Genomic DNA, 25,900 nt, shown 5'->3' with positions numbered 1-25,900 from the left:
TGGGTGTTCCTCCCCTAATACATGCTGCACATGGAGACATCGCTCTTTGACAAGGGTGATGACAGCCATGTGTGAGAAGCTTCCCTCTCACACTGTTCCGTTTGCCTCCACTGCCCTTGAGACTCTGTACAGAGACCTGTTATAATAAAAAGACTAACCACATCAGCCCTTGTCAGGCAGGTCCATTTCTCAGGAGGATGGAGATTTGCAGTTGTGAGTTGTCTGCCATTCACCTGTATTCCCATTGTAGCATTCCCCTTCCTCTCCATCCCTAACTCTGACTAGGGTCAATGGCAAATGGCTCAGAGCGAAAGCAGCTCTACACCTTGCTAGGATCTCATTGTTGTGAGAACCCCTGGTGGGCCAGACCTGTTGCCATGTGTCCTTCACCAGACAGTGAGGATTTGCAAAGCAAAATGCTGTCATAAAGTTTCCCCATGATTATTACCTTCAGTTGTCCAGCTGTGCTGACCTTCAGCTCCACCCACCTGAGAAGTCCTCTCCCCCACCTCGATGTTTTGCAGTTGGACATTGAGGACATTGCCTTGCTGGTGAGCTGCCTGTGTCTCAGAATGGTGCGTGTCACATATCAGATTGTCTCCACCACCTTTTACCCTCCTCCTGTCACCCACCAACTTGCCTCACATCGCCATCGACACCGCCCCTCCCCCGCCATGTAACATGTTCAGTCTTCCCTTGGTAACTCTTGAGCCTCCCCTCATCACCCTGGGCCCTATCACTGTCAACTTGGCCTGCTGGCCCACCCCAGTCACCATGCCTATGCCCACCCTGATCCTCCCATAATCCATGCCACCATCCTTGCCCCCCTCAATGATACTCCAGATGAAAACTACACACACTCTGGCCCTACCAGCCTACCGCATCCCGTTATCCCCCTTTATAGTCACCGCCCTTCCTATCAACAGCACCCTCTGTTCTCTCCCCAGGATTCCAACATTGACTCAATGGACCCCCCCCTCTGAAACACTCTGTCCCCACCCACACCACCCCCCTCCTCACTGTCCACCTTCCCTTTCATGCCTTCCTCCCTCCCACTTCCCCTTCATGCCTTCTTCCCTCCCCCAGCCTCTTCCTGCCTTCCTCCTTTCCTTTTCCCCTTCATGCTATTCCCCCCTCCCTCAGCTCCTTCCTTCCACCCCCCCCGCCTTCCAACCATTCCCGTGCCCTTTGTGTCTTCCACCTAACTCCCACCCACCTTCGTCTCCCCCGGACCCCCACCGAACTTTGTGTCTTTTGCGTGCACCATTCCTGCAGTCATCTCCAGTGGTGCAGGCAGAGTCGACTGTAAGGTAAGTGCTCTAAAATTCTCCCTCGCCAGGTGCACACCACGTTTGTGAAGCCATAGAACTGAATGGCGTAAATTCCCGTTGACGGGGCAGAAGATTTGACGCGGGCACACGATTCGGGTCTATTGGGGTATTAATGAACATGCATGTGATGCAAAATGGGTTCCTGTCGAGCTTCAGTGGGAAAGTCTAGCTGCCATCAACCCGCCATGAAAGTCAGGAGAGGAAGATGCCGACTTCATTTCCCAACATTGGGAAATAAATTTTTCATGTTTTGCAGTTGGACATCGAGGGCATTGCCTTGCTGGTGAGGGGAAAAGGGAAGGAGGAAGGCATGAAGAGGCTGGGGGAGGGAGGAAAGCATGAAGGGAATGGGGAGGGAGGGAGGAAGGCATGAAAGGGAAGGTGGACAGTGAAGGGGGTTGTGGGTGGGGACAGAGTGTTTCAGAGGGAGGGGTCCATTGAGTCAATGTTGGAATCCTGGGGAGAGAACAGAGGGTACAGTTTTGCAGTTGGATGTTCTACCATTCCGCCCCCTGATTTTCGTGTTTCCTGTGGCACATTATTATGTAAAAGGCACAAACTTGTTTTTTCTTGTATTGTTCTACTCACCATTACCCTCCACTAAGAGATTGACCAGTGATAGAGATGCCTTCCTCTGCACTTCTAAATCATTGGACTGCAACAAGGCATAATATGGCTCCAGGTATTCTTCAGGTAATTCATTCTTCACTGCAAAAAGTAATAGACTGCTTAATAATAATCCATAGTAATAATGATCGGCTTTTGCCTGACCAGTCTGTTTTGATTGGTCAGTTTAAGGGGCGCATCTTTGATGGTCTATTTGCTGCATGGTGTCTGGCACACACAGAGGTATGTGGAGGACCAGGACACGTGACCAATGGTTCATAATGGTGGCAGCAAAAGAAAACAGTGGACTGTAAAGGGAGCCCAACAACCAAGTTAGGTTGGCTGGAGAGATTGTTTCTGTGAGATATGGGATGCGAATGATGGGAGAGTTGGAATGAGGATGGCATGGGAGGCATGGCATAGAAATGATGGAATGGCATGGGATGCGGTGACATTGGAGGAGGAATGGCACGGGAGGGGCGGGTGAGATGATGGAATTGGTCTGCAGCAAAAATGGAGGGGGTAATTATTTGATACAACATGTCATTCGAAAGCTATTCTTTGTGCTAGAAATGAAAATTCACTAGATATAAATGAAAATAATTTAGAAAAAGTGTCAGGTGAATTAAAAGAATACACCAGCATTGATTCAGTAAACAAAGATGATAACAATCTATACCCTCCGGAGGTTCTACCACAGTCTAACTCCAATGGGCGTGCCACACTACAAACTGGAAGCAGCAGTTATAACGTTGACACAAAACTTGAATCCGAAACAAGGATTTTGTCATGGAACAAGACTGGTGCTTTGGAAGCTGTTTTCTTCAATGAAAGATGTTAAAATTATACTGAGCAGATTTCAAGAAAGTAGAATGCTTATTCCTTGAGTAATATTGAGCCTGTCATGTCTAAACCTGCCTTTTCAACTCAGGGCTGTCAATTAGACTGTCATATTCGACGGGCGGAACTGTCCGAGAATTGCACTAAGTGCGGTCACAGGCATGAGAAACAATGTTTTTTCACACCATGCTGTCCCCTTCCCGCCTCATAAAGGATGTCCTCTACCCCCATTCTGGCCACAGGAGGTCCATCAGTGTCACCACTCCAGCTTGGGGAGGCAGTGGCAGCGATGGTCACTGCCAACACCGTACACAAGATGTCGGCCATCCAGAACAAAGAAAGGACGAATGATCTCATCCGTGCTGCCAGGGATAAGTCAACCATCTCATCAATCTCAATTCACCCACTCACAAACCCATCACACATTCACTGGCATCTCACTCACTGCCAGCTGAATGGACATCACCACTCACTCTCTCAAACACACCCTCACATCTCCATCTGGCCTCATTTCCTCTGGAGATCGCATCCTCGTCCTGTCCTAGGCTCCACTCAGCACACACGCACGCCTGGCATCCTTCTCATCTGGCCTGGCATGTGCCTTGCCCACACTTTCTCCATCTGTCTTTATGCAGGACAAGATCATGCACAATCAATGGGAGAGGTGACACCCTCTGTGGGCTGCAGTGCTTCATCAGACCTGTTGAGGCACCAAAACCTCATTTTCAATATGCTAGTCTTTTGCTTCACCAAAGTCCAGGTTGTGGCATGAGCCATCTCTCTGCTGCAGTCTGAGGCTGCCGCATGGGCATCATCAGCCTCATCCACTGTGGGTAACTCTTATCCCCGAGCAGCCAACCCTGCAGCCTCTGTGGACCTTGGAAGATGTCAGGGCTTTGAGACCTGCTGAGGATGTAGGAGTCGTGGACACTCCCTGGGAATTGTGTGCTGACCTGCAGGATATGTTTGTGGTGGTTGCACAGCAGCTGAACATTCAGCGAGTGGAAGCTTTACGGTTCACATACTGGACCACTTGTTTCCACGGAGATCTAAGTGTCACATGAGTGCAGTCGATGGCACCCTGCACCTGTGGAAAACCAAAAATTTGTGCAAATCCCAGCGCTCTTACTTACTGGCTTGCCTGATCCTGGTTGAAATGGACAAAGTTTTGTGCCTCTGCAAAGGTGGCGTTCGTGACCTCATGGATGTACTTGTGGGTGGAGGTTTGTGAGATCCTGAACAGGTTACCTGTGAAGCCCTGGAAGGAGTCACTGGCGTAAAAATTGAGTGCTGCAGTCACTTTCACAGCCACTGGCAGTGGGTGCCCTCCAAGTCCACATGGTGCCAAATCCTGCAGCCGATATGTGACCGACCAGTTCCCTAGACATGTGCAATCTTCAACACTGGTTGTTGGTCATCTGCATGAATGACAGGTACTATCTCTAGACTCTGGGCCTAGCGAGGCGCCTATGAGCGACGGCTCACTGTGGGTCTTCAGCTGCATGCGCAGGAGACCCTGCCGCCCCTTCATCTTGAGGGTGGTGCTCCTCCCTTTGGTGAGCCAGTCGCCTCTGTTGCATTCTTCTCCTTCTTCTCGGCCTCTTCCTTGATGTCCAACGGGCAATCCTCACGAGTGCTGCGCAAGGTTGTGCTCACTTACCTCCGAGTTCCCCTTGAAGTTCAGGTTGCCAGGTGCCTTTTAAAGGTGGTTGTGAAGCACATCGTCCGGAAGACACGCCAACCTGGATGGTAAATTTGACATAGGGTGGGGGGGGGGGCTGATTTCAGCATTCAGGCACAATGATGAGATGCAAATGCATTAAGATTAAATTCCCGACATTAGACAGCAGGAAACGTGGCCCGCCATTGACGTGCAGAGCAGACAATCATAAACTGGTTTCGCAATGGCGTAAAACCACTTTTTGGCCTTCTTGTCATATTGTCCGCTCATGCCACCAAACATGCCCACCACCAACGGGAGCAGAAAATTTCACCCCATGACTATAAAAAGGTCAGATTCTTCCTAAAGTTTGTATTCATTTTCCAAGGCCTTTTATTACACTTGGGCAGCTTTATATAGCTTTTTCCAGAGTGAGAAGTTCTGTTTCTATTTAAGTCTTTGATGAAAGAATAAATAGAAATCCTGTGTTTAACTAAATACTGTTGCAATAAAGATACTAATATGACTGCAAAGGTTCAGTGGGTCTCTACAAGTTGTATGTAAATACAACTCAACACTCTAAGTTTGGAAAGACTTAATCTTGTTCAAAGTAACAGTCCAAACTTTTCCCTACATTAGTTTTACGTTCATGATCTCATTCAGAGAAGCCACGAGAATAGAAAACGTAGGAAATGTACTGTTTGATTATTGTAATAAGAATTAGTGTTCTTTTAAGATTAAAGACCCAGACTTTCCTAGGTTCTAACCCAATCTTCTCCTCCCAATCAGATTGCACTGACATGGTGTCCTAAATCGGCCAGAACTTCTGCACCCAGTTTCTTCAGCCCATGTACAAAACCACAGGTTAACTGTTACTGCCCGTCCTCAGAACTGTTTTTGTTTCAGAAATCCAGAATTGTTAGCTTTTTTGGTTTTAATAAATGGCCTGAATTTTGAAGTCAGCTGCAAAGGAAGGATGCTCACCGCTGACCTCATAAAAACCTGCCCACAAAAAGCCAACAATCTCTGTTGTGCGATCTTTCCCTTTCACCACAGCAGTTCAAATTTGACACCATGGGCAGAATTTTGCCGCTGGCATGCAGGGCCAGGACCCGCACGCCGACGTGTAAAATGATGGGCGGTGATGTCAGGTGAGTGTCCTGGTGTCACCAAGCGCCATCGTGATATTTCGTTGGGCAGGCGCACAATGACATCCGATGCACGTCCGCCATTAATTAACTGGCCACTTGAGGTCCTTGAGGCGCTGATCGACGGCGATTTTTCAGCGCCCGTGTGATCTTTGGGTCTGCACGTGGGCGCAACACGCAGGTGGGTAGGACAAATTTGTATAAACCTCATCCATGGGCGGGATCAGAGGTTTCACTGGAGTTGCGAGTGTGTTCTGTCAAATATTTATTTTTCAAAGTTATTGATACTTACCTGTGGGATCTGCAATACTTCAAAACACATACCAGCTGCTTGGACTGGACTCACAGCCCTCAGGTCAGCACTCTTCAGTAAAGAGTCTTTTTTGAGCCTGCAGGTTTCAGGAAGCCTTCCCTTAGCCTGGAAATGGGAGTTGAACTCTCCACTGGAGGCATCTCTTCTGAGGAGGAATGGAGGGCTAGAAAGGGGAGGAGGCCAGGAGTACACATTCAGCCTCCAGAGGAGCCACCTTTGGAAGGACAGGCGCAGACACAAGGGGCGCAGGGCCAAGAGGTAGTCCAAGGCAGAAGGGGCCGCAGAAGACGCCACTATCCTGCAGCCAGGGTATACAGGCGGCGAAGCAGCTACCTCAATATATCTGAGGTGCAGTGCCGAAGGAGGCTCCGTCTCTCAAGGGAGACAGTCAACTATATCTGTCAGATGATTGGGCCTGAGATCTCTATGAACTGTATGGGTGGACTCCCCATGCCAGTGGTCATAGCTGCCCTCAACTTCTATGCCTCTGGCTCCTTCCAGGGTTCAGTGGGTAATCTTTGCAGTGTCTCCCAATCAGCTGCGCACACTTGTGTCAAGCAGGTTACAGATGCTCTGTTCAGGTGTGCATTGACCTTCATCCACTACCGTTGGGACCAGGCAAGTCAGGCAAAGCGAGCCAGAGGCTTCGTGGCCATTGCTGCCTTATCTATAGTCCAGGGTGCTATACACTGTACACATGTGGCCATCAAGGCTCCAGCAGGTGAGCCCGGTGCTTTCGTCAACAGAAAGGACTTCCACTCCATGAACGTGCAGATAGTGTGTGGTCACAGGATGCTGATTCTACAAGTCTGTGCAAGGCACCCAGGCAGCTCCCACGATGCCTACATCCTCAGACACTCCCAGGTGCCAGGGCTCTTCAGTGCTCCAGCTCAGCTTGATGGGTGGCTGCAGGGTGACAAGGGCAATACCCTCAGAAGGTGGCTCATGACGTCTCTCCACCATCCAAGAACAGAAGCTGAGCAATGGTACAACAGGAGCCTTGCTGCATTCACTTTCATAGTGGAGAGAGCCATCAGTCTCCTAAAAACGCACTTCAGATGCCTGGACTGCTCAGGGGGCGCACTCCAGTGCCTCCCAGATCGTGTCTCGGTTATAGTGGTTGCATGCTGCACTCTACACAATCTTGCGCTGGAAAGGGGGGACACAGTGGACAACGAAGGTGTAGACGCAGTGGCTGTGGCTGCACATGATGAGTCCAGTAGTGAGTCCGAGGATGACCACGCTCAGGGAAATGCAGAGGGTGTAGATGCTGACCCAGGCATACTCCGAGGAGGCAGGAGCACCAGGAGACTTTAATCCAACAAACCTTCAGCTAGCACACTACATATGGACTTCCAGGTCAAGCCTGGGCTGCAGGCTCCATACTCGATATCCAAGTGCAAAATCTGCCTGGATAGGAATACTAACTAAGGGCCTTGTTAATAAAGATGAATGTCCCACAAATCACTTATAACATTTTTGGAAATCATCCACCTGCAGAAGAAATGAGGCACCCTCAGCCATGGTGACATGTCTGAAATTAATATTACAACCAAAGGAACTTAAGAAAACAAAATGACAAAGGTGTTAAAATCACACTAGCTCATAAAGACCTCATTGCAGGCCAACACAAAAGCACCAGTGATAAAGCCGTGGTGTGTCTAAGGTGCTTTATGTTTACTTTTTCGGGTGCTACATCTTGGTGCTGACCCCTCGCTGGGAGTGGCATCTGAGACAGCCTGCTGACTCTGCTGTCCTGTTGGCCTCGATGACCTTGGCGGCCGTCCTCTGGCCTGTGGAGCCTGTACTGGTCCTGCCTGGGAGGGAGCTGCCAGTTCCACAGCTGGTATCTCCCCAGTAGTCGTGGCCTCACCGGATGCAATGGTCACTGGCAGAGGGATGGAGGAGCTGCTGCCCTCATCCAGAGCACCCTGAGAGAAGCCCACAGAGATATCAGGCAGCAGTTCCTCCACCCCTCTGCCAGTGAGGAGCCGACGTGATGTCGCTTCAGACCTCACTGCTCACCGTGGATGGGTGGGCACTGAGCTCGGAAACTTGATGGCCAGACCATCTGCCACACTGGCACTGACCAGTTGAGGTCAATGCCAATGTGAGGGTTTGCTGGTCCGAGCACATCCCCAGGAAGCCCTGATTGGTGTCCTGGAGGAGGCTCTCCACAAGAGTCGCCACTCTCTCCATGGAGGATGCACGGCACTCGGCCATGAGGCTCATTGCATCGGCAATGGTCCACGTAAACTCCTCCACCACGTACACCAAGCCAAGCATAGCCTCATGTATCTCCACCAGATGCTCCCGCAAACCCAGCCGCATTCCATGCGTCGCGGATGACTCCAGAGGAACATCATCAGGCACCGACTGAGCATGCGCCTGGTCCCCTGCAGTCCTCCGACTGCTGGCGCCATGGGCACTCTCTGTCTCTGCCAGCTCCTCCAGCAACCGCTGTGCCCCTGCTGATGTTCTAATTCCCACCGAGGTGCTAGTACCAGCGCTGGCGCCTGCCTGGCGGAGATCATGTGACGCTGGTGAGTCCGAGACTTCAGGGCCCTCAGGTGTGAGAGGTGGCCCCTACTGCTCCTCCTCCCGGCCCTGCTCCGCTGATGCTGAAAGGAAGAACAAGGACATTGGATCAGTTAACGTGGAGACAATGTCAATGTGCATCCCTGTCCCCTGCATCATTTTGCGCTCATCCTTCCATAAGCAATGGTCAAGCCATGTTGCAAACTTCAATCACTGAACTTTCAGCACTGCCATGGCTGTTGGAAGAACAATGGTGACTTCACTGCTGGGCAAACATACCTGCTCCTGGCACCCCAGTCTCACCCACACCAGTGGACCTGGGCACATGGTGCCTCTCCAGATCTAGGGCCTCCTGCTCGAAGCGGCTGAGAATCGCCAACTGAGCCAGTCCTCCGTCAGTCCTCACCCGCTCGGCAGCATTATGTGCATTCTTCTCCTGAAAAGGAGAGAAGAACATTGATTAGTGCTACTTGTACCTGGACACTCTTTGTGAATGACCCACCCCAACCAGAGTGGGACATTGCAGGGCTCCAGAGCCTCCTCACCCTGCTGCTGCCAAACACTCACACGAAGATGCTAGGCCTGTTCCTCCCCCACCAACCCCTTGGCCAAATGCTGCCTACATCACATTTGGCAACACACAGTCTAACCTTCCATAGCAAGGAGGCACAAGTACGTGGAGCGCAGAGGACAGCAGATCGATCGGTGCCACGCCACCTGGAAGCTCCCCTCCCAGCATGTCATCACCCTGACTTTGACATATCCTGCAGTTCCAGCACTGCGCCTGAGTGTAGCTCCTTCAGGTTGCCCCCAAAACGTTAATGTGGGTCTCAGTGCACCACATGCTCTTCACCACCCTCTCACCACCCAGTGAAGGACACAGGCCGTCAATGATTCAATGCAGTCACTACACTCAGACTTGGGCTGGGGGGGGCGGTCATTGGGAGGGAAGCCTACCTGCTGGGTTAAGTGACATGGTACTCACCGTTCCCGAGCACAACAGGTCATTGAAACGCTTGCGGCACTGGATCCAGGTGCGCTGCACCATGTCGTGGGAGCTCACCACCTCCGCCACCTCCTCCCAGGCACGTTTGGTCATGTGGGGGGGGTCTCCAGCTACCATCCTGGGGTACGAGGACCTCTCGCCGTGCTGCCACCTCCTTGAGGAGGAAGAAAAATGAGGGGCACAGCGCCCCTCTGCCCTACCCTCCTGCCTGACCTGCTCACCAGCAGCGCTCTGGGGAGCCCTTCCACTGGCCGTGATTCACAGCCTTTGAAAGGCTGCAGCAACTTTTTGAAACAGGCCGTCATATTGCCATTGGACCCGGTGGTCATTGCAGTCCCACCGCCGCCCGCCCACTCCCACTGTCCTCAGGAGCAGGGATTCGCCCTGGGTGGGCCTTAATTGGCCCGCCCACATAAAATGGCGGTGCGGACCCGATTGCAGGTGGCGATCAGCTCCCCGCCCGCCCGCGCCCACTCCTGCACGGCCCGCCCAACAGGCAGAAAATCCTGCCCCACGTCAAGGAGATCTCCACGCATTCAGCAGCAGTGAAATCAGCAGCAATGAAATGTTCACAGACATCAAACCAGGAAGCTCAAAGCATTCAATATCCTTCACTTTTAATTTAAATATTCAGAAAGCAAAATAATTGATTATTTTTGTATTAAGCTAGAAGGTAAAATAATTATAAACTTTTCAAAATGAAACTAAAATAACTTCTGTTTTCAAAAGTGGATATTTTTGTCATTATGGAGAAATTTGGCAAAATTCGCTATTCAGGGTGTTCAGCAGTAATTATGGCTATTGAAAACACAGTTGTACCTCATTCAACAGGAACTTTATCAAGGATTTTTTTCAGTGAGACTAAAAACATAAGTGGATATTTAATTCAGTGGATTTCTAATGTTAGCAGTCTAGGCAGTGTGTCAGAACACAGGAGAAGGGGAGAATCACTGACAGCAACTTATGGATTCCTGTGTTATTCTGCATATATGTGCATAAAACCTGCATAATCATGTTCACTTTTAACAATCCCAAAGAGGCCTTACCTCTCCCAAAGATATCCTGGTATCCTAACCCAAGGGGTATCTTACCTCTCCAAAGGGGTATCCTGACTATCCATAAGAATCCACCAAGTTCAGACCTCTTCTTACCTGTTCTAATCTGCACATTCTGGACTCCACACTCCTGTTCTTCCAAAACTCAGTTCAGGAGAGGCAGCTGGTGATTTAAATGGTCAGCTACCTCCATGAATTGTGCATGCGCAAACCTGGCCCAACTCTAGCCCCACCCCAGCGAAGCTGGGAAATGCCAGGTTCAGGGGGTGGGACTTAGAATTTTCGGCCACCTCTGGGATTTTTGCCATGATGGAGAGGTTCTCCATCGTGGTGAAGATCCGGGCCAAATGCTACTAATGGGCTGAGATGTCTTCTTCAAACCATTTCAGAAATGTTGTCACCTTATACATCTGCTGCCCATTAAATTGTTCTTGTCCCTTTAAATTTCCCTGACACAATTTTCTGCTCTCATCATCAATGTGCTCTTTCCACCTTCCTCATCTGTGCCTGAAGCTATGCTGATGGGTGTGCCTCAGAAAATTAAGTGTAGATGTTACTCAATCTGAATCCTACTTCTAACCATCTGGATATAAGCTGTTGTAATGACCCAACATCTAGTTAACATGTCCTTAGTAAGCGATCTTTTAAAACACTAAAAGAAAACATACTCACACTGCTCACTGATGTGTAAGTAGTAGAGAGCAGCTGATTGCTGTAGACTAGGGTTTTCAGAAGCAGCTAATGTCTGCAAGGCCTCCAAGCACTCTGTGTCAATCACTTTTCCTTCTGAAGCTGTAGAGACAAATGAAACAGGTTGGTCATTTTACAGATGAGCCATAGGGATTGTTGTACTGGTTAATGTTTGTGTGAAATTCTACTGATTGCCATTTAATGGAATCAGGATCCTAACTTTTGGACTGTGATCTTAGCGTATACTGCTTTCCTGAAGAGATGTTCCCAAGTACCTGTCTCACCTGAGCATTTTTTTAATTCAGTCATGGGACGTGGGCATCGCTGGCTAGGCAGGCATTTATTGCCCATCCCTAATTGCCCTTGTTAAAGGGTACTTAAGAGTCACCCACATTGCTGTGGGTGTGGAATCACATGTAGGCCAGACAAGGTAAGGACGACAGATTTCCTTCCCTAAAGGACATTTGTGAACCAGATAGGTTTTTACAACAATTGGCAATGGTTTCATGGTCATCATTAGACTTTTAATTCCAGGTTTTTTATTGAATTCAAGTTTCACCACCTGCCGTGCTGGGATTTGAACCTGGGTCTCCAGAGCATTACCCTGGGTCTCTGGAATGCTAGTCCAGTATAAAAGGGTTCACAAGATAAAATATTAAATTAAATGGGCAAAATAAGCTTGGTCAAAAAGGTAGGCTGAAAGGAACATTTTAAAACAGGAGAGAGAGATGCAAAGAGGTTTAGGGAGGGAATTTCAGACTTGGGGCCTAAGTAGCCAATTCAAATTGACAACTGGTATTCTGGAACCCAGAAGAGAGTTGTAGTATAAGGGTCTGACACATAAAGGTTTAACATGGGACTGAGCACAGTACTGCCCACATATTGATGTAAGAAAATACGTGACCCGCACCTATGGGTCCAGCGTAATGCTGGACAGAACCATGTGTAGAAGCAAGCATGGCGATAGCTCCTAGCTTCTGATAGTTAATAAATAGAAACATTGAAACTAGGAGCAGGAGAAGGTCATTCGGCCTTTCGAGCCTGCTCCGCCATTCAATATGATCATGGCTGATCCTCTATCAGAACGCCATATTCCCACTTTCTCCCCATACCCCTTGATGCCTTTAATATCCAAAAATTTATCAATTTCTTTCTTGAATATACTCAGTAACCTGGCCTCCAAAGCCTTTTATGGTAGAGAATTCCACAGGTTGACCACCCTCTGAGTGAAGAAATGTTTCCTCATCTCAGTCCTAAATGGCCTGCCCCATATCCTGAGACTGCGGCCCCTGGTTCTAGACTCCCCAGCCAAGGGAAACACCCTCCCTGCATCCAGTCTCTCTAGCCTTGTTAGAATTTTATGCATTTCAGTCAGATCCCTTCTCATTCTTCTAAACTTTAGTGAATACAAGCCCAGTAGAACCAACCTGTCCTCATTCGACAGTCTTGCCATCCCTGGTTTCAGCCTAGTGAACCTTCGCTGCACTCCCTCTATGGCACGTATATCCTTTCTTAGATTGGGAGACCAAAACTGCATGCAATACTCCAGGTGTGGTCGCACCAAGGCCTTGTGTAACTGCAGTAAGATGTCCCTACTTCTGAATTCAAATGCTCTTGCAATGAAGGCCAACATATTATTTGCCTTACTAATTGCTTGCTACACCTGCCTATTTACTTTCATTGACTGGTGTACAAGGACACCCAGATCCCTTTCTACATCCACATTTCATAATATATCACCATCTAACTAATACTCTGCCTTTCTGTTCTTCACACTGAAGGGATAACTTCACATTTATCCACATTATACTGCATCTGCCGTGTGTTTGCCCACACACATAACTTGTCTAAATCACCCTGAAGTCTCCTTGCATCCTCCTCACAACTCACAACCCCACTCAGTTTTGTGTCATCAGCAAACTTGGAGATATTGCATTTGGTTACCTCTTCCAAGCCATTTATATATATCATGAATAGCTGGGGCCCAAGCACTGATCCCCGCAGTAGCCCACTAGTCAACGCCTGCAATCCAGAAAAAGACTAATTTATTCCCATTCTCTTTCTGATCTGTCAACCAGTTCTCAATCCATGCCAGTATATTACCCGCAATCCCATATGCTTTAATTTTGCCCACTAGCCTCTTTTGTGGGACCTTATCAAAAGCCTTCTTGAAATCCAAATACACCACATCCACTGGTTCTCCCTTATCTATTCTACTAGTTACATCATCAAAATACTCCGGGAGATTAGTTAAGCATGTTTTCCCTTTCATAAACCCATGCTGACTTTGTCTGATCCCATTAATGCTTTCCAAGTATTATGCTACCACGTCTTTTATAATAGACTCTAGCATTTTACCCACTACTGATGTTAGGCTAACTGGTCTGTAATTCTGTTTTTTCCATCCCTCCTTTTTTAAATACTTGGGTTATATTTGCCACCCTCCAATCTGTAGGAACTGCTCCAGAGTCTATAGAATTTTGGAAGATTACCACCAATGCATCCAATATTTCCAGGGCTTTCTGTTGAACTATCCAAGAATATGAGTACCCTAATAAGACCTACGGAACTACGCCCAAAACCTTACAACATGGTAGCACCAGATAAAACAACTCAAACCTCGCAGAGACTGCGGAAGAAAATTAAATCCCTGCAAAACTGAAGAAAAAATCAAAGAAGCATTCCGACCGGGAGAAAAGATCAAGAAATGTAGATGCAGAAGGAAGCCACCAGACAGAAACTCCAAAAAAAGGCTTAGAAGCTGAAGTCAGGAATTAAATTCTTCACTGCAGTAAAAGAATCATTGAACTCCATGGAAGACAGCTTCAATACCCAGAATGTGCAGGGCCAGCAGTTCTAGCAGGGGTGAGCTAAAAAATTTAAAATTCTTAAACAACACAAGCCCTGAAAAAGCTTAAATACTGCAATTATCAGAAATTGCCATTTTAAGTCCCTGTCTGAGAAACCCGATTCCCGAGTTGGCGCCTGAACACAGGACGACTGAGCTCACTTCAAAAAAAGAGAAAAACATAATTAATTAAAAATTATTTGCAATTGAGTAGGCAGCTTAAAAAACCCAGCAAAAGCTGGGATTTGACCCAAAGCTTCCAAGACCCAAGAACGTTGCACTAAAGCAGGGAAGACTCTAACCAGTCAATCCAGGCAGCCATTGTTGAAAAAAAATTAAACGTTGAGATTGTGAACGCCATTAACTGGAAAATGCAGGAAAACTGTTTGTACAGAAGCATACGGCAGTGGTATCTTGGAGTTCTGGAAACTTCTTAAAGCTGAACCTGCATGGATCAGAAATCCACTCTTCCAGATCAGTTTGGGCTTATACAAGGCCCAGATCATTCACAAAGTTGGGGACTTTGGAAAAAGAGATTCCTTAGATACATGACTGTTTCAGGTCTGGATAACAACACAGAAGCTGAACAAGTTAACACACTGCTTTATTCAGTAATCCCAATAACCAATGATATAATAGCTCTACAAGGAATCAATGAATCATCCACAAAATTTGATGGAGTTTTAAAATCATTCGATGCTTATTTTAACCTCAGAAGTAACAAAATCCTTAAAAGGGCTAAATTTAATAAATGTGTCCAGCAGCCAGGAGAACCTGTCGACTTCATTAATGGCCTGTACAGAATGGCTGAAGGCTATGATTATGGTGACCTGAAATCTGAGGTAATCAGAGATAGAATAATTGTAGGAGTAATGGATGACGCACTCTCAGACATGCTTCAAGGGAAGGAAGATCTAATCCTTGAGAAGGCCACCCAGATTGTCAGGCAATCTGAAATTATAGCAGCACAGATCCATATTAAGGGGAGAAAGCAAACCATGATACAAAGTAAACCCCACTGCCCAGTTAGTGAAACAGCACAGAAAGAGGGGCAATCCAGGCAAAGGGAAGCAATACATGTATATAGTTCCTAGTAATAAATAAATACCAACAATCACCCCTTGATGTACAATGGCACTACCATCACTGAGTCCCCTACTAACAACATCCTGGTGGTTACCATTGACCAGAAACTGAACTGGAATAGCCATATAAATACTGTGGCTACAAGAGCAGGTCAGAGGCTAGGAATCCTGCGACGAGTAACACACCTCCTGACTCCCCAAAGCCTGTCCACTATCTACAAGGCACAAGTCAGGAATGTGATGGAATACTCCCCACTTGCCTGGATGAGTGCAGCTCCTACAATACTCAAGAAGCTTGACACTGTCCAGTACAAAGCAATCTGCTTGATTGGGACCACATCCACAAACATTCACTCCCTCCAGCAATGATGTACCATAGCAGCAGTGTGTACCGTCTACAAGATGCACTGTATTAATTCACTAAGATTCCTTAGACAGCACCTTCCAAATCCATGACCACTACCGTCTAGAAGGAGGACAGCAGTTAGCTGGGAACATGACCACCTGGAAGTTCCCTCTGAGTCACTCACCATCCTGACTTGGAAATATATTGCCGTTCCTTCAGTGTCACTGGGTCAAAATCCTGGAATTCCCTTCCTAACAGCACTGTGGGAGTACCTACACCACATGGACTGCAGGGGTTCAAGAAGGCAGCTCACCCCCACCTTCTCAAGGGCAACCAAGGATGGGCAATAAATGCTGGCCCAGCCAGCGAAGCCCACATCCCGTGAATGAATTAAACAAAAGGATCGGGCAGCATAGGGAAGGGAGTGAGCACCTGTTTTCATGGCCAAACAGGGAGGAACATAGGTGGGAGGATGGGACAGCGGGGGATGTCACATTTTGGGGGTTCGCCCGATGCGCAAAGGGCACCCCCTGAATGATGTGCCCCCCTTCCTTCCTGTCTTTATCTAATTTTTAATTTAAAAAATGGCCTGCCTAAGTCAACCATTTTAGGGGCTAATCAGCACATCATAGGGGTCTATTGACTTGTTAACAAACTCAATTGGCTGTTAATTCTTTCTTTTAATATGGCAGCTGGGCTGCTGATTTTGGTGCCTGCCCTCCTACCATGTTTTGAAGGACAGTTCGGGGTGGGCAGGAGAGTGGAGAAGGAGGGGCTTGCTACCCCTCGTATTTTACATGCCCCCCTCCACTGAAAACATGCCCAGTTGGATGGGGAGGGTGTGGTAAAATCCAGCCACATATCCCATCTGAAAGATCAAGGGAGCAGAGCCAGTTGGAAAGCTCTTTCAAACAGCTGGCACAATGGGCTGAAGGGCCTTCTTTGCGCTGTAAGATTCTATGGGTGGAATTTTATGCCACCCAGAGGTGAGTTTAGAGGCAGGAGGCATTTGATTGGGCCAGAGAGTGTAGGGTGGGTACAGTCCCACCTCCCTGCCTTTACCAGATTAAGTCTAGGGTGGGCATGCTTAGGGCTCATAAGGCCCTTAAGTGGACAATTAATGCCCACTTGAGGACCTCATTCCACCATCACTGGTATTCAACCAGCAGCGGGCAGAGGTTTTGCCATGCGGGGAGACCACAGCCTCCTAGTTTGAAGGCTTTCAGTATCTGGTCAAAGGACCCCCACCTCAGGAAAGGGGTGGAGCCTACTGAGAGCCACTCCCTCCCCTTTCTTCCAACCGCCCCCCTCGCCCTCACTAGCCAGTGACTACCCTCCCCACGACATCCAACACCCCTCACTCACCTGTGGCCTTTGTCCCTCAACCATCCTAGCCCTCTACCTGGGTGCCTTACCGGCAGCAGCCATCACTCCCAGTGATTCTGATCTAAATCCACTTTGTAAATAGTAGTGCAGTCATCAAAGGTTTAATAATACCAGTTTATCCCAAAGCATTTCATTGCAAACCACAGAAAATGAGGAAAAGGTGGACAACAGCTTCAAAAAAAACCTGACAGCCAAAAAGCCCTGGATGCTATGATATATGGGGTTGGATTTTATAGTGCACCAAGATCCCCATAACCCCCCCCCCAGCTAAAGGTTGGTGGAGAGACTGTCCACTATCCCGAAGGCTGGCTTCCGAGCAATGTTAATTACATAAGGTGAGATTTCTGCCCCTACCTTGGGAGGAGTTTCCGCCTTAGACACCTGTTGGCCAATCCGTTTGACTGCCAGCTCTGTAGTCAGCAGGAAAGCTGGCAACTGCTGGGATTACATGCAGTAATACCACACCGAGGAGTCCAGGTAACTCTGGGGTTGGGTGTTTTAGTGAGGGGTGTGAGGAGAGGGATGTGGAGGGTTGGGGGGATGGTTAAAGGGGAGTGCATGACCTTTGTGGAGGGTGCTTCTGATATACCCAGGAGCCTGCAAAGGAGGGTCCACCCCTTGTTCGAAACCAGCTAAATCTGTCTGGCTTTCCACATGGTGTGGGTCTCCCCCAACCGTGGTCAAATACCGGTGGTGGTGCGATAAGGCCCTTAAGAGACCATTAATTGACAACTTACGGGCCACACAGGCCCAATGGCAGGCTGGCCACCAGCTTCCCTCACCCCTCCCTCTCCCGTTCTCCCCTATAAGATTTCAGGCAGTTTGGGGTGGGTGGGTAAGTGGCAGGAAGGCCACCTGCTGGATTTTACATGCCTCCCTGTCTTCAAACTTGCCGGCGGATGAGCGTAAAATCCAGCCCTGTAGAATGAGGAGAGGCAATATAGGAATGGTGCAATTTTAAAAGGGGTGCAGGAAGCTCGGAGGGCAAGTTTAGAAGGTTGTTTAAAAAAAGCATACGTGACTCTTAGCTTTAGGAAGGATGCCAAAGCCTTATATAGGGTACAGGAGAGATTTACTTAAATGGTACTGGGAAATGGGACTTCTATTAGGTGGGGAGACTGGAGAAGCTGGACTTGTTCTCCTTCAAGTAGAAAAGGTTAAGCAGGGATTTGGTAGGGGTGTTCAAAATTATGAATGGTTTTGATAGGGTATCAAAGGAGAAAACATAACCAAGGAGGAACTGTTTCCAGTAACAGAAATTGGTCAATAACCAGCAGACTTAAGATAATTGGTGAAAGAACCAGAGGTGACATGAAGAAAAATATATTACAGAGTGAATAATGATGGCCTGGAATGCACTATCTGAATGGTGATGGCAGCAGATTTAGTAGCAACTTTCAAAAGTGAATTGATTAAATACTTAAATGAGAAAATTTTGCAGGGCTTTGGGGAAAGAGCTGGGTCGAACTAATTGGGTATCCCATTCAAACAGCTGGCACTGGTATGATGGGCCAAATGGCCTCCTCTGGGCTGTCACATTTATGATTCTATGGAGTATCTACTCTTAAACTGCAGTGGAACATGGATTTCTGGCAACTTAAATTATACGTTTACCCAATAACTCTTCCATTCATATTGGAGAATCAAAAGCATAACTCCTTAAAAGCTTTAAGGGGGATAGAAATGTTGAAGGCAAAACGCTAATATTTTGATATAAAAGCTGAAAACACTGGAAAAACTCCTTAGATCTGGCAGCATCTGTGGAGAGAGAAACAGAGTTAATGTTTCGAGTCTGATCTGACTCTTCTTCAGAACCTTTTATTATGATATTGATGTTTCATTTGATTGCTTTTCTCATAACATTTTAGAATCTGCAATTTGTTAGTCAATCCATTGAAACCTGAACTCTGTGGAATTTCATCCCCTACCATCTTGCACAGGCAAATTATTATGCATAAATAATTAATAGTAATGAAATACCATTTCAACAAAAATAAGCATTTAAAGTATTAAATGTGCTAGTAATACATTGTGGATGCATACTTTGGCAACCTATCTGGTAAGTTGCATTTTTTGGTAATGGGGGGGGGATGGTGCGGTGGTATTTACAGCCTTCCCAGCCCCTGGTGGGCATGTTTTTGGCAGTGGGGTCACGAAAAATAGGTCAGATGTGTAGACCACCTTATCCCAATCACCATAATATGGGATGTGTGTAAGGCGCCCACTAGGCTATCTGCCCTTTGGCCTATTGAGGCCTTTACCTACCCAATTAAGTGGCAATTAAGGCCCTCAATCCACCTCCACTGCCATAAGACGCTGGGCAGTGGAAGGCGTGCAAGAGTGGGAAGACCGCTTTTTACTAAAGTTGGTGAAAGGCAGGGAAGGAAGTGGAGTACTTCCTTTGGGGCGTGCCCTGTGCATCCTTTGTGCCTTCAGAACCCAATCCTCAAACCCCTTGCCACCCCTCCCTACGGTGCCTGATCCCTCCCTGCCCAAGAAATCCTTGCTCACCTTGTCCAGTGTCCATGACACTTCTTTTCTGCGCGTCCTTGCAGTCCCAGCAGCGCCCACTACTCTCTTCTGGCACTGTTGGGATTGCAAGAGCTGCTGGCCAATCAGATTCCACTGAGGGGCGGAAGTCCGATCCTCAGCTTGTTAAGGGCACCTGCAGTGTGTTATCGCTGCAGCTGGTTTCCTTTCTTCCGGCAGGGTGGGGCGCAGTACCCCGAAAAATTCAGCCCCTTATTTTCGTGACTTTCATGATATGATATCTACTCCTTGGTCCAATATCCTGCCCACTTTCTCCTATCAGGGCCTGTTGCACTGCTGTCTTCTGGGGAGTTGCACTCGAGTGTCAAAAACAACTTTTAACACTCTCACTTCACCTCTATTTTATCAGTTATGAAAGAGAGATGGTATTGCATTGCTCCATCACTTGACCATAAACTCTGCTTCCTGCCTACACATTTATTGTGGCAGGCAATATTAATGGCATAATTTTTGCCCTATATTGACTTTTAAAAAGTCAACAATAATATTTTTCCCCATATATGCCTACTTAGCTTTAAGTGTCATTCCAACTTTTAGCAGTGGCTTTTTAATAGTCCATTAGATGTTGCTGACGTGCATTATTTTCTATCTTTTTATTCACTTTAGTACTTAATGTGGGTTGGGAGCCAGCTCAGTCTGGCTGACATGGAAAAGTCTGGGAGTTCAGTGGGCAATAAATTGATGAGCATTACACTTGTCAGATTAGCACCAGGAGGAGAAAATATATCTTTTTTAACCTGGTTGCTTCGAATTGTCCCTTCTCTTTCCTTTGATCAGCAGTTTTTCATTTTTCATCCAAAGCAGTCTGCCTGATTCCCACAGCCCCACTTGGAGAAAGAAGAGAAAAAAAAATCCATACTCACTTTGGAAGCTATCAGACAGGCCTATGAGCATGGAAGGCACCGCACAACAAGATGAGTGATCAAATAAACTGAGCAATGGAGAAGGACAGTTTTGGGGAAGGAAGGGAAGGGATTGTAGTAAAGGAATGGAAATTAGCATTGCTGTTTAATGTCATGATGTTAATGGCGTGATTTCTGCTCTTATCATAACATTCAATCTTGGAGGCCTGTAAAGGAACGAATGAAGCTGTGAAGATTCACTCTGGCAGGTATTGAATTGTTCCTGGAGCTTTTTCAATTTTTTAATCTGTCCTGGCAATACTTCTGTGCCAGTCTTGGCATACACACTCTGGTTAGTGTCAAAAGGCAATGATTTTCAGGATGCAAAGTTACATCGTCAGTCAGAACAGAGTCAATTATTCAAATGCAAATAGATTTCTGTTGGATCCGGTGCCCTGGTTTGTTGGGGATAAAGGATCTGGGTTGCACACGTTTCGGGGTGACTGAGTTGGTATCAAGATGGAGAAAATCTTAGGAGAAACACATTCTGTTTATTTACAAAAGGAATTCAGTAACTACACTTGTGTGCTTACAACTCTAAACTCTGTCTTTACGCTTCAGATTCTAACTCAAGACTACTGACTACAGAGGTAGCCCGCGCTACTCTGTTATTGGGTAACAAGATCATGTGATCTTACATTACAACATTTTGTCTTAAAGGTATATTATACATCAGATTACTACAATTTCCTTCACAAGATAACATTTTTAAAATTCTTTTGTGGAATATAGATTTCACTGGCAAAGCCAGCATTTATTGCCCATCCCTAATTGCCCTTGAAGAATTATCATAGGGTACAGAATATGAGTCACTTGAGATATGGCAATTAATAAACATGAGAAGAACTCCAACACCAAATGTTCAAAACTTTATCCTAATTGCTTTTTTAAAAAATTGACTTCATGCTGAACCAAAAAAATGACTGCTACAAGTCACATGACCAGTGACCTTAGTCACCCTTTGTCTAAGAACCACAATCAGAAGAGACAAGAACAAAAGAGTTCTTTTCTCAAGCCTGTGGAATCTTACACTTCATTGTACAAGCCCCTTGTAATCAATGAAAGCAGAGAAAATGCAGACGAACTAGCTCCCCATCCTGAACTATCACAAAAGAGAGAGATCGAAACTCATTGTACTGGAAGAGATGCTAATAACCACCTCGTCTCTCTCCTAAGGAGGAACAATGGAATTCTGGCCAGAAGGACAGAAACTGATTGTTAAGCTGCAATTAACCATTAATGGGCCATGTCACATGGCCCAAACCTCTGGCCTTTTGGACTGTTTTAACATTACATCTTTGGGCATCACAGGCAGTCTGCTGTAATATCCAGCTGGGAACTATCAAGAAGTAGACCCCTCCAGGCAGAACAATGGCTTGTACCTCAAAACCTGTCTCTGATGGAAGATTTCGTACCATCACCTACAGAACCGGCTGGCAGCAGTTGCAGCCTACCTACTTCACCTTGCGGTCAGCACCAATTGAAAAATAATCCATTTGCTGTAGATTATTAGTAAATTGGATTATGAAAACCGAGGGATTGGGAAAACCTGCCACAGCCTATTTTTAAAAGCTAATTCAAAACACCTTCTGCTTATGGACAGGTGGTAAGAGGATATAGGTAGAGTTTGCCTGTCTCTCTCCTATCCATAACAGTATCAGCTTGAGAAAAGAATGGTGACTTAGGATCTATGGGCCAGAACTTTTCGCTTGGTGCGCAGGCGTGCGCCCAACATGCTCAAGTGTAAAATGATGCGCGATGACGTCTGGCGAGACTTCATCGTGCACTCGTGTGATATATCGGTCGGTGGGTGAGCGCGGGAGTCGGGCAGTGCGCCCACCAACAATTAAGCGACCTATTAAGGCCCTTAATCATTTAATTGAGTACAATTTTTCACTGCCCGCCCAACCGTTTGGTTGACGGGTGAGTGAAAAGGCCAAGCGGCCTTTGCATTTTTGGGTGGGATGAGGTTTCGACCAGTGATTTTAAAAAAAACATTTTGCACTCCTATTTAACATGCCCCCTCATGTGACTGTGACATGTTTTCATTATTTTTCATTTCTTTATTTTAAGTGCTGAAAATCTTCAGCTCCCTGAGGCACAGCTTTTACTGCGCACACCCGCGCGCATGCGTGAACTTCAGCGATCTCACTCCTCCCGCCCCACCCTGGCAGTGCTGAGCGCTGTAGCGCACATTTTACGTTGGCTGGCCGTTAATTGGCCAACCAGTGTGAAATCGCAGCCGGGGCCCAACTGCACGTGACGGTTGGCTTACCAACCACTCCTGGGCCCACCCACTGCACCCACCCAACAAGAACAAAATTCTGCCCATGGTTCCCACAGCTCTTGACTACAAGGATTTCCTTGTATCTGGTCTATTGTAGACTAATTGATTGCAATAATTAGTCAACAACTCCATTAGCATTGTATTATGCAACTACCAAGATGGTAGAAGGTGCACCAGGTAGACCTTGATCAATTTCGTCTGCCAATTCCTATGTTCCCATGAAAGAAATGTTATGATGCCCCCAATGGGGACATGTGGATGTTCCACTGTTCCTGATGGAAGGAGATGCTGCTTCTATACGTCATGGTCAAGAATGGCCAATCACTTGTTAAATTCTCAAGGACCAATGCAGCAATTTGCCAACACAACTGTGTTACAATGTTCTCTTCTAATGCTCATTCTCTTTCACAAAAAATGTATACTTTTCCTTTCTGGCACTTTCATTTTTCTCACTCTTAATCCACTCTATTTTTCCACCCCTTTATTACTCCATCTGTCTATATTTTGTCTAACTTGACTTTACCTTATTTCCTTCCCTGTCTTTTGTTCTGTTTCTTTTTCCAACCTTTCAGAATCACAGAATTTTAACGGCACAGAAGGAGGCCATTTAGCCCATCGTGTCTGCACCAGCTCTCCAAATGAGCATTATGACCTAGTGCCATTGGCCTGCCTTTTCCCCATACCCCTGCACACTGGTTCTATTCAAATAATCATCTAATGCCCTCTTGAATGCCTTGATTGAACCTGCCTCCACCACACTTCCAGGCAGTGGAATCCAGAACCGAACCATTCGTTGTGTGAAAATGTTTTTTCTCACTTCAAATTTGCTTCTTTTGCAAATCACTTTAAATCTGTGCCTTCTCATTCTTGATCCTTTTACGAGTGGGAACAGCTTCCTCCTATCTACTCTGTCCAGCCCCCTCATGATTTTGAAAATCCCTCACAAATATCCTCTTAGCCTTCTTCTTTCTAAGGAGAACAGTCCCAACATCTCCGATCTATTCTCATAGCTGAAGTTTCTCATCCCTGGAACTATTCTTGTAAAAATTAATTTAAAGTACCATAGGCTGGGATTTTCCATCCGGGACATGTGGTGGGGCAGGAAGTCAGAGACACTCCCGCTGCAGAGTGTAGCGGGTAAACCTGCAGAATCACGAGATGTTTATCTCATTAGTTATGCAGCCACGAGGTTTACATTGAATCTCACAGTGGGTCGCACAGGCAGTTGGCTGCCCTGCTGTCATGCCCGGGCACCATAATTAAGAGGCACCTGGACCCCTCCACCCACCTTGCAGATTTGCTCTTCACCAGATATCCCCCCCTTACAGAGTTGCCTTTCCCTGAATCTCCCATCTTTTGTGTGTGTGCCGTCTGCTGTGCAGTTATACTGTTAGCGCTTGGGAGAAGAGCAGTGTGAAAGGCAAATGCAGCATCTAGTCACAGGTAAATGAAAGAGATCTCCTCTCCTGCACTGGGTGCAAGTCATGTTTGCAAATCGGGGAAACAGAACAGTTTGATTTCCCACTGGCAGGGCAGAAGATTTCACAGTGGGGGGGGCACAAGATTCCGGTCTGTAGCCTCATTAATGAACATTCATGACATGCAAATTATGATCTTGACGTTTACCAGCAGCAAGTTTGGTAAAGGCATGAACCCACCATGAAGGTGCTGAGGGGAAGATTGTTTTCCCGCCAGTGGATTTTCGAGTTTTGACCTCACTCTAGATTTGACGGTCCTGCCCGCCACGATTTCTGCCATTGGCGGGACAGGAAATTTCCGCCCACAGGAACAGGTTTGGCCATTCAGTGCCAGTGAAATCAAGGCTGATCTGCGACCTAACCCCACATATCTTTTTTGGTCAAGCTGATAGACCATTAGCCATGGTACTCGTGAAGTCCCAAGTGAGACATTGACATTTTTGCCCTATTCTGTACAGCTAACAATCAACATACCAGCAACTTGAGGGGCAAATAGAGTGCAATGTTGCTGAGCGTAAAAGTCTAATTAACACAATTCACTGCCAAACCTGCTATTGCAGCGATTCCTGGTCCAATATGCTTAACGAACAGGGCTTGAATCCATGATCTCCTGCCTCACAAAAATACAAGAATACTACTGCTCAGCCAAGGCTCAATAATTATCAAAACCTCATTACATGGACTAGCATTAACTTCCTTAGAAAAAATATATTTACAAATTAACCAACAGGGTTGGAAGCTTCCAGCCTCGGTCAGTGAAGTAGTGTTTACAATTGTGACTTAGTAACTATTTTTAACTGCAGCTACATTAAGAGATAATTTTCAAAACAATACTATCAAAGACCTACGCTCTATTTAAAGTAAATCCTAGATTTTTTAAAATAATAATAAATTCTATCTAATAACTTCTTATATAACAGCAATTTTAAAACAAACCATGTTGATATTAAATTGATATTCAAAGTATATTAAATTGTGCAAAGTGAACATGTTAAACACTTCACAATTGTGCTACAATAATGACACTGGAAAAACAATGTAAGGATGAAAAGACTAAAAACATATAGGGACTTCAGCAATGTTTCTGCAATGCTATCTTTGCATTCTAAAAGTATCACAAAAAGATTCAAACAAACCCTATTGGGAATCAAGCCACAGTTGCTCACCTAGCCCCAACACAAAGGTAGGAAGTCAAACATAATAAAGCAAACATAATTAGCCTGGAAGAAATGTTGTTGGGAAGGCACAAGCTTACCTTCTTCTATGTGCTGCAAAATTTCCTGTGCAGCTGCTTTTTCGTGTTGTCGTAGAACTGGCTTGTAAAGTCTGTGTGGCGCAGGTTTACTCCATTTCAGGCAGGAGCAGCATTGTATTGACTCGAAAAGATCTTTTATTTTCTGCAAGAGATTTTCTGAGGCATTCTGTATCAGTTCCACCAAATTCTTCAGGTGCCGTCTGCATGACTCACAGAAGGTCTCCATTGTTCAATTTTTCATCCACACAGCTGAAACTTTTGATTCTCAAATGTCAATGATTTCAGAATAGACAAGCTGTAGGCATAAGAGAATATGTTGTCTGGAGTTGGTTTCTTCAACGAGGCTGGGATACTTTTCAAGTGAATAAATTTATATTTTGAGATATATATATATATATATATAAAACAAACAGCTAAGAAACAGAAAGTTCTCAACATTTAACCTTGTGATGGCTTTGTTCACAAAAGGAGGTTTCAGATGCAGTGTGCTTAATTTGTTTCACTTCAACACACTCACCATGTTTTCACAGTAGAGAGTACATCTGCACTGCAAACAGAACAAAGGCCAACCTGAGC

At 46.4% G+C, this 25,900-nt stretch overlaps 1 protein-coding gene across 2 annotated transcripts in view; it reads right to left on the bottom strand.

Moving 5' to 3' along the window:
• The window catches only part of LOC121277817 (vacuolar protein 8-like), an 84,847-nt gene extending 58,947 nt beyond the window's left edge, over nt 1-25,900 (bottom strand). The window contains exons 1-4 of one of the 2 annotated variants that reach the window (XM_041187480.1): nt 25,842-25,871; nt 25,325-25,619; nt 11,170-11,289; nt 1,920-2,039 (exon numbers count right to left, since the gene is read on the bottom strand). In XM_041187480.1, coding sequence (XP_041043414.1) covers nt 1,920-2,039; nt 11,170-11,289; nt 25,325-25,550 — 466 coding nt within the window. In that variant the 5' untranslated portion in view covers nt 25,551-25,619; nt 25,842-25,871. Of the gene's footprint in view, nt 1-1,919; nt 2,040-11,169; nt 11,290-25,324 lie in introns of both variants that reach the window. The other variant, XM_041187478.1, reaches the window with a different exon arrangement.

Source organism: Carcharodon carcharias, chromosome 5 (assembly GCF_017639515.1).
Source record: "Carcharodon carcharias isolate sCarCar2 chromosome 5, sCarCar2.pri, whole genome shotgun sequence".
NCBI lineage: Eukaryota > Metazoa > Chordata > Chondrichthyes > Lamniformes > Lamnidae > Carcharodon > Carcharodon carcharias.
This window is presented reverse-complemented; position numbering and strand designations above follow the sequence as displayed.